This window comes from Coregonus lavaretus (assembly GCF_964263955.1).
Source record: "Coregonus lavaretus genome assembly, contig: HAP1_SCAFFOLD_2647, whole genome shotgun sequence".
Taxonomy (NCBI): Eukaryota; Metazoa; Chordata; class Actinopteri; order Salmoniformes; family Salmonidae; genus Coregonus; species Coregonus lavaretus.
The window spans coordinates 32012-45583 of NW_028165880.1; the positions used below are offsets into that span (position 1 = coordinate 32012).

The following is a 13572-nucleotide window of genomic DNA, read 5'->3' on the forward strand; positions in this document are numbered from 1 at the left end:
TTTCAGTTTCTCAGATTTTTATTAGTTACAAAAACTGGTTTAGTCGAAAAGACCGAAGCCCATGTCGTCATCGGAACCCTCCTCAGACTCTTCCTTCTTCTCCTCTTTCTTCTCCTCCTTGACTGTAATGCAGGAAAACAAGAGGTATGGCATCAGTACATGAGGTATGGCACCAGTACATGAGGTATGGCACCAGTACATGAGGTATGGCATCAGTACAAGAGGTATGGCATCAGTACATGAGGTATGGCACCAGTACATGAGGTATGGCATCAGTACATGAGGTATGGCACCAGTACATGAGGTATGGCATCAGTACATGTACAGTGAAATAGATATCCTTACAGCTGGAAATTAGAACAATAATTACATTCACAAATGACCACTGACAACTTTTACAATAAAAAGTCTGATTCATGCCGCATTCAAAACTGGGAACTCTCCCGACTTCCGAGCGTTCAAGACAACTGGGAACTCAAAACGTGCTCCGACTGGGGTAAAATCGTTTTGAACGGTCATCCAACTCTGAATTCCAAGCCGGAAATTCTGGCATCTTTCTAGAGCTCCGACTTTCCAACCTGAAGATCACTGACATGATTTCACCTAGGTTTTTTTTCCCGGATTTCCAAGTTGTTTTAAAATCACCAATTAGGCAAAGAAATTAGGTGAAAACTAACCCATTAGTGACAAACTGGCTCAAAGAGCAAGGGATAAACACCAGACACTGAGTTTATGAAGTTTGTCAACCCTGGCCCTGATACACACCATCAGCGCAGCAGTGGACACCATGCTACTAGTGGTGTGCAGAGTAATCAGGACTAAAACTAGTATCGTAATGGATGTGCAATTTTCTGGATATGATTATGATCCGTTTTTTCTCATGTCATTCAGATTTTCTAAGCCATACTTTGGTCTAAATAACTAAACTGGCTAGTTTTCCTGTCTGTAAAGAGAAGGGCGGGCTGTACGTTGATCCTGCTACTCGGATTGGATAGAGAAGGGAAAGGGAGATATCTAGTCAGTTGTACAACTGAATGCATTCAACTGAAATGTGTCTTCTGCATTTAACCCAACCCCTCTGAATCAGAGAGGTGCGGGGGGCTGCCTTAAATCGACATCCACGTCTTCGGCGCCTGGGGAACAGTGGGTTTGCCTTGCTCAGGGGCAGAAAGACAGATTTTGACCGTGTCAGCTCAGGGATTCGATCCAGCAACCTTTCGGTTACTGGACCAACGCTCCTACCCACCAGGCTACCTGCCGCCCCCTTGAGAAGCTGTATTTCTTCGTCCACTCGCTTCATAATTTCACCCGATCACTTTCTCGCATGTTTTCAGTCTGATAATTTCGATTGCTGCTGCCTGCTACTATGATAAATCACATGGCGAGGACGTTTGCTATCAATGTGCATAATATCTAAAAAGTGGGGCATGGGTAGGGAAAAATACTAAACGCTAATGCGCATTCTGACTGAATGACAGCAAACTTGGATTCCCGCTGCAAGTTGAGGACACAGACACACCCATCCCTCCTCGCGCTGCTCCTAATCTGCAGTTTTTTTTGCAGTGAGAACATGCAGGGAGGTATTCAGTCAACATCTATTTAGGCATATTAAAACACATTTTTTTCCCGATCATGAGTATCATCATCCGATCCAACTGTCAATTTCCGGATACGAATATGGCCATGTTGGCACACCCTACCATCTCCAGGCTAGCCGGTGCTGGCTAACGCCAGAGATGTTTGAAACCGAGGTCTGAATCTTCATTGTGGGGTGTTACAGGAAGTAAGATTTAAAATCACTGACAGTAAGCACTGGCTCACATGGAAACCATGTTACGGTGGCCCTGCAGGTGAAACCCTGGCCCAGTGAACAACACAGTGGCCCTCTAGGACTGTAGCCACATGGCCTTGGTAAAGGGGGTGAAGCCCTGCTGTCCTTTAGTTACCTGGTACATCGGCCGCAGGGGCGGCGCCTCCAGCAGCAGCAGGGGCAGCTCCCCCACCTGCACCCACGTTGCAGATCAGGCTGCCAATGTCCACGCTGGCCAGGGCCTGTAACACACACAGGAAACAGGATAGGGTCAGGCATGATGCAGCCTTTACACATCAATTACTACCACATGTCAGAGTATCATGGTTTACAGAGAGCAACTAAGTGCCGTCACCATCATTAAACAAGGTTCACACAAAATAGTAAAAAATGGTAGAGATGGAAGGCTTTACACCATAGATATGTCGGAATCTACACAGAGTATTTCTCAATTCACCCCTGCACGTAATCCTGCATGTTTGTAGGGTGATGGAGAAAAGGGCTTCAGACTCACCTTGGAGAACAGACTGGGCCAGAAAGGCTCAATAGTCACATTGGCAGCCTTGATGAGAGCCATCAACTTGTCCTCCTGCAAATGAATAGATTACACATTACAGACCTCTACTGTAGAAGCATGAAGACAAAACTACTAACAGTATTTGAATGTTGTTGGTTAGCCTTGGATCGGGTTAGTAACTAGTTGGCCAATGCCAAAAATGGTGGGAAACGTTCAGTGTCTGAGCAAGCCAACTTGCTAGCCAACGTTGGCTGCTTTGATCGCATTCACATGTGATTCACCGGCGTTAGCTTACTAGACTAGCTAGCCAAGTTATCACGGTAATGTTATAGGCAGAATGTTTGAAATAGTTAACGTTGGCTAGTAATTTGCCATTTATCTGACTATGGCACCAGGGTTAACTAACAGGCTATCGTAGCTATGCTTACAGCAACAGCACATTGTTAGATACAGAATAGAAGACACACATGGCGTCTGTGGCGCTAACTAACGTTAACTAACTAGTCAGCGAACTGATAGCATGTTAGTTAGCTAGTGACATTGACGGCTTGTAAGCTGTCATTTTGGACAGTTACGGCGATAACATAGTTCGCGTTACTACAATCACTTAATATTTACTCAGACTCAGTTACACACTACCCCAGAAGTAGACAATAACCTGTGTTCCAAGTAAGGCTGGTTAGCTACACAAGAGGCCGGCCAAGGCGCCATTTTAAGCGGGACTTACTGTAACGGTGACTTCATCGTCGTGGAGGATGAGGGCAGAGTAAATACAAGCGAGTTCAGATACAGATGCCATCTTTCTATGTAGGTTTTATAGTTTGGGGGTCGGATGCCTAAATTTAGTGGTGCTAGTCGCCGGATTCTGGGCCTTAGCTTCAAGAGAAGAACCAAACACCTTAGGCACGTCTACTTCCAACTTAGATTTTAGCGGAAAGAGAGTGAGAAAGGGCGGGACATGTCCGTATATACCAATCAACGTCACTTCTGTGGGAGGAGTCAATGCAAATGACTACCGACAACCTTATTTGGATGACTTGTAGAATGAGCAAATCTTTTTTTTGTATTACTAAATTACCACAGATTCATCTTTGTTTTACTATTCATATATGATCAAACCCATTCACCTGTATATAGCCTCGTTATTGTTATTTTATTGTGCAACTTATTTCCTTACTTTAGTTTATTTTATTGTTTATTTATTTTTGTAGCAAATATTTTCCTACTTACTTTTGAAAAAATTCTGCATTGTTGCTTAACGGCTTGTAACTAAGCATTTCACAGTAAGGTTGTATTCCGCCATATAAATACAAGAAATAGATTCTATTACTCCACAACATTTTCACAGTATTCAAAGAAACATTTATATATACAATATTAACAATACTGTATATAACAATATATATGAGCACTGTATTCGTTTGGTAAATATAATATACTGTCAATATTACGTTATTGTTGCCTGTTGTGCTGGAGGCTGTCTGGAGTCCCCAATGTCATGAGCTCATCCATTCTCATCCATCCATTCTCAGAGCAGCATGAGAGTGCTGAGCACAGCATGGCTCCAACAGCCAGAGTCACTAGTGGGTCCAACACCCGTCGCCCCGGTGACATTACACAAGTTACTGGAGCAGCAGGTGACTTGGGTCCCATTGCCACTGAGCCCCCTGACGCAGGTCCTTGCACTAACGCAAAGCTTCAGAATGGCCTTTATATTGCCTGTGGATGGAAAAGGGAAATAATGCATCTTTATTATTGGTTCAATTCTCAAATCTGTTCACCAGGAATTGTTGTTTCGGCTGGAATAGACTACCATACAAATAAACAAGCTAAACGCTCCACTTTTTAATTAATGAATTCACCTATCAAGTCCCCTTTCTATACATTTCTACTCCTGTTAGTTACTGTAACTGGTATCACTAAGGTTTCCAAGCGCTCTCACCAGATGTGCCCACAGTGGTCATGCAGGTATCAAGGGCTCCCCGGCAGGTTTGGGAGGACTGGTTGCATTTGTCATTGGTTATGGTAGAGCTGCACACAGCACTTCAGAGCATCTATTTTAAATATGAACAACAACGTAATCTTTCTCAAAAATTTATGAAAGTGACAAATGACAAAGACATGAATGACCAAAATTATTCCAGAATATTCCGTGCGTAACAGGTGACAGGTAGTGAATGTTGTTTTTGTTTCAGCTATAACATAAACATTCAACAGTCCAATGGAATGCTGAGCAGTTGGTCTGTCAACTCGGTTTTGGTATGAGAACGATGACATGAAAAAGCTAGCAAATGGAAGTGACACTCCATCCATGCCTATAAAGGAGTGCATTTGTTGTAGTAGTCTATTTATGAGATATTAAATTATATTAAATGACCTAAAAACTATAGAACTAAGTAACACCAAATAAAGCAAAAATAACAGCTCCAAGATTAAAAGATCAGAACAGAAATCTACTGTAAATATCCAGAGATCATCACCAAGTCATGGATTGGAAATAACAGTTGAATACATTTGAATAGCACTTTATTTGAGGAAAAGCAGAGGAGGCTCAAAAGGAGGAGGACACTGGTGGTTTTCATGGTTCTGTTGGTGGCAGCATTTCTGACACTTTAGGACACCGGAGGAACAACCCTCTAAAGAAAAATCCACCCGTATGAAATATGAAGAGACACCCCTTCCCTTTGTCCTCAAAGTATCAGCCTGAAGATAGTTGCTCTTAATAATGTGACAAGTATGGTGTGATGCAGAGATTAATCTTATTATAGGTGTCACTGAACAATAGCAGGAGCCCCATTACCAGCGGATAGCGTTGCTCTGCCTTGCATGCAACCTCAGGGAGTGACGCCTCTGCTTCATGTGAGTCTTCGGGCTCAGCTGGCTCCGGTTGACAGCCCTCACCCAGGGTTATGGAAAAGTTTAGGGTAGACTGGGCTCTCAAACCCTGGCAGGCAGCCAGTCTATGAGATGGACAACTCCAATTACAAAACCACAAGTCCTCAACTGCTGACCAGGCGGATACAGGAGTCCCATCTCCCAAACGTCTGGAAAGGCAGATGAAGGCGGCAACTGATAACTGGCGAAATTCAATGCACTCACTAACTGTAAGTCGCTCTGGTGCTTCTGCTAAATGACTAGAATGTAAATGTAATACAATGTTCTGGTTCAGCAACCAGGCAGTTATTCTACATGAGAACTGGTTCAGAACAGTCTCAGAATAGTTCAATAAACAAGAAAATAGCAGAGATACAAGTGTTTGTGATTCAGGTCAAATATTGCCTTTTTCTTATATTTTCAAGCACTGCAGCGATTATGTTTTGTATTTGCTCGTTGCGATTTGTAACTATAACACTGTAGCCTTATAATTCATATTTTGTAACTGAATGTCTAAAGCCACTAAGGCCTCTATTCAGTTTAGCTGACATTCCCATAGCGGTTGTTTTGGTGGTGTCAGAGGTGGAACTGCGATAAAGCTGTAAAATCCACAAGTGGCTCCAGGCATTCTACCTAAAGTGGACATTGCCATTGGCTGCTCGGAGTCACATGATATATATGGGCTCTATTCAACCTTTAATGCTGAAGGGTTACAGATTCCGCAAATAGAAATTTCAAGGTGATTTACCGATTGAGCCGATATTCAACGTTGACCGTGAATACAGTCTCTGCTAAAGCAGGAACATTGCCTTTAAATTTAAGTCATGCTGTAAAACTGAACTTCCACGATGCGGATTGAATAGAGCCCTAACAGAAATCCCATGCAACCTTGTTTACATGTTTGAACACTGGAATGTGAGATGTAATCTACACCTCCATTAAGATGATAGAAATCCTTATTTCATTGAATGATTTTTTCAATTTGAGGGTAATTATTTCTATATAGCCTATGCTTTCTCGCTCTGAACTTCTAACGCAAGTGGGGTGGGTGTGGCTTTGTGACAAGTTTAATTTGCATGGCCAGGTGCCCCAAGTGGGTGGATCTTCCACTTAAGGACCAATGGAAGGGTCTAAAATGAGCAAACTCCGCTCACCCGGGACACCGGGCCATGCAAAACAAACTCGGCCATTGATAGCAAAGTTTAGGCCTGCACAGTGTCTTTATTTACAATATTCATTCTGTGCCCACACACATCTAATTCTGAAAAGTGAACATATACCTTGTCTTATGGGTCGCCCTGGTAGTACGTTTTTTTATACAGTACCCAACACCTGTCTTTGAGTTAATTTGACCATGGGAAAAAGAGCTACTGCCTAAATACTGCAATGCAGGTTTGATTAAATGGAGCCCTTAACCCTTACAGTGAACAGGAAGTCCTGTTGTCTGCCTGTCATCCTTTTTTCTATCATACCTATACACAGGTATGTGATATCAACCGACACCAAGCAGGGTAAAACTCCAATATCATCACCAGTGTTTGTGTCTCAGTGCTTAGTTACAAGGCCATCGTCATCACTACTTTAAAAACTGGTGGAAGGAGACATATGTCAAACTTTTGCCAAGTGTTGATTCATAACTAATAATAGGGTGTGTTTTTATGATACAATTATTGCATCTTATGTTCATGCCAGAACATATTTGTACACGTTTCAGTCTTGCCTTTTGACAAAGATACTAGGCCTACTGCATTTCTTCAGCATCCAAAATGACAGCCATAGACTTTAAACAAAAAAACAAAAAAAACAGCAGTGATTAACACTCATATTTATTTCAGTTACTCATATTCATTCATTTCGAAAACTTGATTCACAGAGACAGAACCAGCACAGATGATAGGACAACTTTTTATTTATTTCCTGTCCAACATAGACTCTGAGGATCAGCAACAATAAATAAAGAAAAAACAGCAAAGATGAACCCACATATTAACTTCAGTTGTTCATTCATTAATTTCAAAAACTTGATTCACAGAGACAGAACCAGGCCAGATATGAGAAAAGACAAGCTGAGCAACAGGAAGTTGAGTCCAGAGACTGATGAACCGTTGACGTTACAGAGGTCAGTCTGACAGCAGGTGACCTGGTTCCCCACTAACCCTCCTAGGTTGAGGTTGGTGGAGGTGGCTGCTGCACACGCCAAGCTGGTGGTGCAGGTCTTAGAAATGGACTGGACTCCCACTGGTGACAGACAGGTGAAAGATAGATGAACAGGTTAAAGGGCTGGCAGATTGATTGATTGAGTCTATAATTGATAAGAGAGGCAGTCAGTGATAATTGATTCTATATACTGACATGACAGAATTATTGACAATATTTATTTCAGTTTTCACTAACCTACATAGGCAAAATGACTGGTACCCCTGCGCAAAACCCTACCTACAAAGAGATGTATTGATGTATCTATTCATTTACAAAGTATCTGTGCTCTTACACATTTGGGAGACGGTGGTCATGCAGGTGTCATCTAAGAGAGCGCAGTTCACCGTGTTCTGGTTGCACTGAGCACTGCTGTTTACGCTCACACAGGCATAACACCGCAGTGCCTCCACTGAAACACCATAATGAAACATATACGTGTAAAACATCACTGAAATCCTTTAGATATTAATGACAGAACGTACAATTCAAACTACACAGAAATCCTTTAAATATTAATGACAGAACATACAATTCAAACTACACAGAAATCCTTTAGATATTAATGACAGAACATACAATTCAAACTACACAGAAATCCTTTAGATATTAATGACAGAACGTACAATTCAAACTACACTGAAATCCTTTAGATATTAATGACAGAACGTACAATTCAAACTACACAGAAATCCTTTAGATATTAATGACAGAACATACAATTCAAACTACACTGAAATCCTTTAGATATTAATGACAGAACATACAATTCAAACTACACAGAAATCCTTTAGATATTAATGACAGAACATACAATTCAAACTACACAGAAATCCTTTAGATATTAATGACAGAACATACAATTCAAACCACACAGAAATCCTTTAGATATTAATGACAGAACATACAATTCAAACCACACAGAAATCCTTTAGATATTAATGACAGAACATACAACTCAAACCACACAGAAATCCTTTAGATATTAATGACAGAACATACAATTCAAACTACACAGAAATCCTTTAGATATTAATGACAGAACATACAATTCAAACCACACAGAAATCCTTTAGATATTAATGACAGAACATACAATTCAAACCACACAGAAATCCTTTAGATATTAATGACAGAACATACAATTCAAACCACACAGAAATCCTTTAGATATTAATGACAGAACATACAATTCAAACCACACAGAAATCCTTTAGATATTAATGACAGAACATACAATTCAAACCACACAGAAATCCTTTAGATATTAATGACAGAACATACAATTCAAACCACACAGAAATCCTTTAGATATTAATGACAGAACATACAATTCAAACCACACAGAAATCCTTTAGATATTAATGACAGAACATACAATTCAAACTACACAGAAATCCTTTAGATATTAATGACAGAACATACAATTCAAACTACACAGAAATCCACTAATTAGATTACAGTGAAAGTCACAATACACATTTGATTTAAGTAATGTTACCATGACGATAGATAATTCATTTCAACTTCCATACCTGCAACGTTCCCAAACAAAATGGGCATCAGAAACACAAGAATGGTCTTCATGACTGATAATGTGAGCTGCCGATTTTTCTCTTGCTGCAATACAGTTGGCTTGTCTCTGCTGGGGGTTTAAATAGCCAGGTGTGTTTGAGAAAGTCCACAGATCGTTTCCAAGCAGAATCCACAACAATATTCAGAACCATTGTGTAGCATGGAAGATTTGTGATATCTTGTTTCATTTCCTCCCTGTTAATACTGTATACCATAGTTACCAAAGAAAACAATACTAAAACAGTGGAGGCTGCTGAGGGGAGAACTGCTCATAATAATGTCTGGAACAGAGAAAATGGAATGGCATCAAACATGTTAACCATGTGTCTGATGGATTTGATACCACTCCACCTACTACCATGAGACCATCCTCCCCAATTAAGGTGCAACCAACCTCCTGTGTAATACTAAAGAGTATACTATATGGATGGTGTTAAGAGATAGATGGGAGGTATTGAATAGAGTTGAAGGATGGGACTAATAACAAATAACAACAAATAATAACAAAGATAGCTAATAATGTAAGCATACTGTGTCCATAATAAGTATATAGGTTGTATGTTGGGAGCTTTTGGGAAAGAGCACAGTTAGAAAGATATGGCATATAGAAGCAAACTGGATGGACATCGTGAAAATGATCGGAGAGGTTGAGAGTAGAAGAAGTTCAGGAACAATAAAAAAAATAATATATATATATATATATGTAATATAATTATTGTAAAATTAACTCTGTCCATAAGGTGTAGATAGTAAGTATAGACCGGAAGTAGAGGCCTGGGCATTGTTGTTCACTAATTTACTCCAAGTAGGGAAAGGATGTTGGGGTTGAAAAGTAATAAAGGGGAGTATTTATATATAAAAAAAGAAATTAAAAAAAAGTCATGGGGGATTGGAAGTGATGCAGACAATTACATTGATAGAAGATACAATCTATCTGCAATATTAAGCTGATCCATTCCCCCCGAAAAAAATAATAAAAAATTACAAAAATAAAAGAATGGAATAAAAACAAAGAAAAAATAACAGTAAACTGAAAAAAAATATATATATACTAAAGAGTAGTTGATGTAGGGTGGCTTCAGTCAAACTGTACGTCACATCTTGTGATTTATAGGGGGTGGGGGGGGTTTCACCCATGGTGATTTTACCCATGGTTGTTAACATCCGGTTTGTGGGGGACTGATTTGTGGGGTTGGTAATTAGGTAAGTGTGTGTTCTCCTGTGGTTATGGGCTTTAGTTATGTTAACTAAGACTATAAATTAGAGTGAATTAGGTTTGTGTGGGTGTTGTCTGTGACTGATGTCTGTTTATGTCATATGATGTAATGTCGGGTAGAACCTGACCCAGGAGTCATGACTTATGATTTCAGATCTGTGATTAGGGACTGATTATTATAGAATGGTATTTGTACTTAGAAGAAGATTATTTTACACATTAACATACAGTACGTAACACCAAATATTATTAGATTATATTTGTAAGATTATTGAAGATCTTTTGCACACATTAACATAACTATATCCACTGATGCTGCAGACAACAGTTTCCAGGAAGTTACATTGGTGATGGAAACTGTCTGTTGTTCAGAGACATATATCATTACATGTACATTCCATCACATTGTGGTTAGTGACGCTTATGTTAGGAACTCAGTCCTGCCAGTGATCAATTGACAAGTCTGAATCCTACATAGGTCTCTATTAACCAACAAGTGAATAGTCCACTTATCCCAACAGATGTGGGGGGAAAGTTAGACAGTAATTGGTGTAGGGGAGGTTGCGGTACTTTTTTGAACTGACTTTTCACTCACAGGATACAGTAGATCGCCCCCAGAAGCCTTTGCCTGGGTTAAATCTGCATAAACGTTGTTGATTCGCTGTTACCTTAAGACAAGACAGGCCCTCTCTAGACCCCTTTGTAAATAGTGGGTGGTGTGTCTGGACTTGTAGCTGTAGCCTGGTTGAGAGTCTAGGTGGTAGATGTAAATGAGGAGAAAAAGGGTGACATGTTAAAGTGGATATTGTCTGATGGTCTAATGTTGATAACCTCAAAGTCTGGGTTCACATGGAATTGATTAATGACGTAACCTCAAAAGGTAAAATGCATTTAAGGGTATGTGTACACACAAATACCAGAAAGCCATAAGGATGGCGCCGGAGAAGATGGTTGTCGTTTTACAGCTCACTAACCAATTGTACTATTATGTGTGTTTTTCGTATCGGACAAAGATTTTTTCTTCAACGAGTCGGACGCGAAGGATATTCTACAGACACCCGACAAGGCCCAAATCCCCGTCATTCGCATGAGAAAGAGACAGAGATATCGTGGACGTAGGTCGGGGTGCCTTGTAAGGATCCGACGGCGAGCGAGTAAACTGCCTCTTCCATCAATCCTATTATAATAATAATATGCCATTTAGCAGACGCTTTTATCCAAAGCGACTTACAGTCATGCGTGCATATATTTTTAGGTATGGGTGGTCCCGGGGATCGAACCCACTACCCTGGCATTACAAGAGCCATGCTCTACCAATTGAGCTACAGAGGACCACACTATTAGCCAATGTTCAATCATTTGAGAATAAATGGGATGACCTAAGATTACGGTTATCCTACCAACGGGACATTAAAAACTGTAATATCTTATGTTTCACCGAGTCGTGGCTGAACGATGACATGGATAACATACAGCTAGCAGGCTTTACGCTACATCGGCAGGATAGAACGGCTGACTTCGGTAAGACAAGGGGTGGCGGTCTGTGTATATTTGTAAACAACAGCTGGTGCATAAAATCTAATACTAAGGAAGTCTCGAGGTTTTGCTCGCCTGAGGTAGAATATCTTATGATAAGCTGTAGACCACACTATTTACCAAGAGAGTTTTCGTCTATATTTTTTGTAGCTGTCCATCTACCACCACAAACCGATGCTGGCACTAAGATTGCACTCAATGAGCTGTATAAGGCCATAAGCAGACAGGAAAACGCTCGTCCAGAGGCAGCGCTCCTAGTGGCCAGGGACTTTAATGCAGGGAAACTTAAATCCGTTCTACCTAATTTCTATCAGCATCTTAAATGTGTAACCAGAGGAAAAAAAACTCTAGACCACCTTTACTCCACACACAGAGACGCATACAAATCTCTCCCTCGCCCTCCATTTGGCAAATCTGACCATAACTCTATCCTCCTGATTCCTGCTTATAAGCAAAAACTAAAGCAGGAAGCACCAGTGACTCGGTTAATAAAAAAGTGGTCAGATGACGCAGATGCTAAGCTACAGGATTGTTTTGCTAGCACAGACTGGAACATGTTCCGGGATTCTTCAGATAGCATTGAGGAGTACACCACATCAGTCACTGGCTTCATCAATAAGTGCATCGATTGACGTCGTCCCCACAGTGACCATACGTACATACCCCAACCAGAAGCCATGGATTACAGGCAACATCCGCACTGAGCTAAAGGGTAGAGCTGCCGCTTTCAAGGAGCGGGACTCTAACCCGGAAGCTTATAAGAAATCCTGCTATGCCCGCCGTTCGAACCATCAAACAGGCAAAGAGTCAATGCAGCACTAAGATTGAATCGTACTACACCGGCTCTGACGCTCGTCGGATGTGGCAGGGCTTGAAAACTATTACAGACCACAAAGGGAAGCACAGCCGCGAACTGCCCAGTGACACAAGCCTACCAGACGAGCTAAATCATCTCTATGCTCGCTTCGAGGCAAGCAACACTGAAGCATGCATGAGAGCATCAGCTGTTCCAGATGACTATGTGATCACGCTCTCCGTAGCCGATGTGAGTAAGACTTTTAAGCAGGTCAACATTCACAAGGCCGCAGGCCAGACGGATTACCAGGATGTGTACTCCGAGCATGTGCTGACCAACTGGCAAGTGTCTTCACTGACATTTTCAACATGTCCCTGACTGAGTCTGTAATACCAACATGTTTCAAGCAGACCACCATAGTCTCTGTGCCCAAGGACACTAAGATAACCTGCCTAAATGACTACCGACCCTTGGCACCCACGTCTGTAGCCATGAAGTGCTTTGAAAGGCTGGTCATGGCTCACATCAACACCATTATCCCAGAAACCCTAGACCCACTCCAATTTGCATACCGCCCCAACAGATCCACAGATGATGCAATCTCTATTGCACTCCACACTGCCCTTTCCCACCTGGACAAGAGGAACACCTACGTGAGAATGCTATTCATTGACTACAGCTCAGCGTTCAACACCATAGTGCCCTCAAAGCTCATCACAAAGCTATGGATCCTGGGACTAAACACCTCCCTCTGCAACTTGATTCTGGACTTCCTGACGGGCCGCCCCCAGGTGGTAAGGGTAGGTAACAACACGTCTGCCACGCTGATCCTCAACACAGGGGCCCCTCAGGGGTGCATGCTCAGTCCCCCCCTGTACTCCCTGTTCACCCATGACTGCATGGCCAGGCACGACTCCAACACCATCATTAAGTTTGCAGATGACACAACAGTGGTAGGCCTGATCACCGACAACGATGAGACAGCCTATAGGGAGGAGGTCAGAGACCTGGCCATGTGGTGGATCCTGGGAAAAAGCTATGGATCCTGGGAC

General features: G+C 41.5%; 2 protein-coding genes across 2 annotated transcripts; both read right to left on the reverse strand.

Annotated features, from left to right (window-relative positions):
- On the reverse strand, window positions 1-3267 carry LOC311115342 (large ribosomal subunit protein P1-like). The gene is made up of 4 exons (XM_084190534.1): window positions 3055-3267; window positions 2325-2399; window positions 1947-2052; window positions 1-122 (listed from the first exon to the last, which is right to left on the reverse strand). The coding sequence occupies exons 1-4, from the start codon at window positions 3124-3126 to the stop codon at window positions 40-42; spliced, it is 336 nt and encodes a 111-aa protein (XP_084046660.1). The 5' UTR covers window positions 3127-3267; the 3' UTR covers window positions 1-39.
- A 3960-nt stretch (window positions 3268-7227) lies between these two features.
- Window positions 7228-8984, reverse strand: LOC311115340 (prostate stem cell antigen-like; the record flags this gene model as incomplete). The annotated part of the gene is made up of 3 exons (XM_084190532.1): window positions 7228-7439; window positions 7693-7809; window positions 8933-8984. The coding sequence occupies 3 exons, from the start codon at window positions 8982-8984 to the stop codon at window positions 7228-7230; spliced, it is 381 nt and encodes a 126-aa protein (XP_084046658.1).
- Window positions 8985-13572: the final 4588 nt, after the last annotated feature.

Bases quoted from the DNA above. Each gene is read 5' to 3' on its own strand.
- LOC311115342 (XM_084190534.1), bottom strand. From the start codon at position 3,126: ATGGCATCTGTATCTGAACTCGCTTGTATTTACTCTGCCCTCATCCTC. The intron at 2,053-2,324 runs GTGAGTCTGAAG...TGTGTGTTACAG, and splicing joins GGCCCAGTCTGTTCTCCAAG to GCCCTGGCCAGCGTGGACAT. The intron at 123-1,946 runs GTAACTAAAGGA...CCTGCATTACAG, and splicing joins CCCTGCGGCCGATGTACCAG to TCAAGGAGGAGAAGAAAGAG.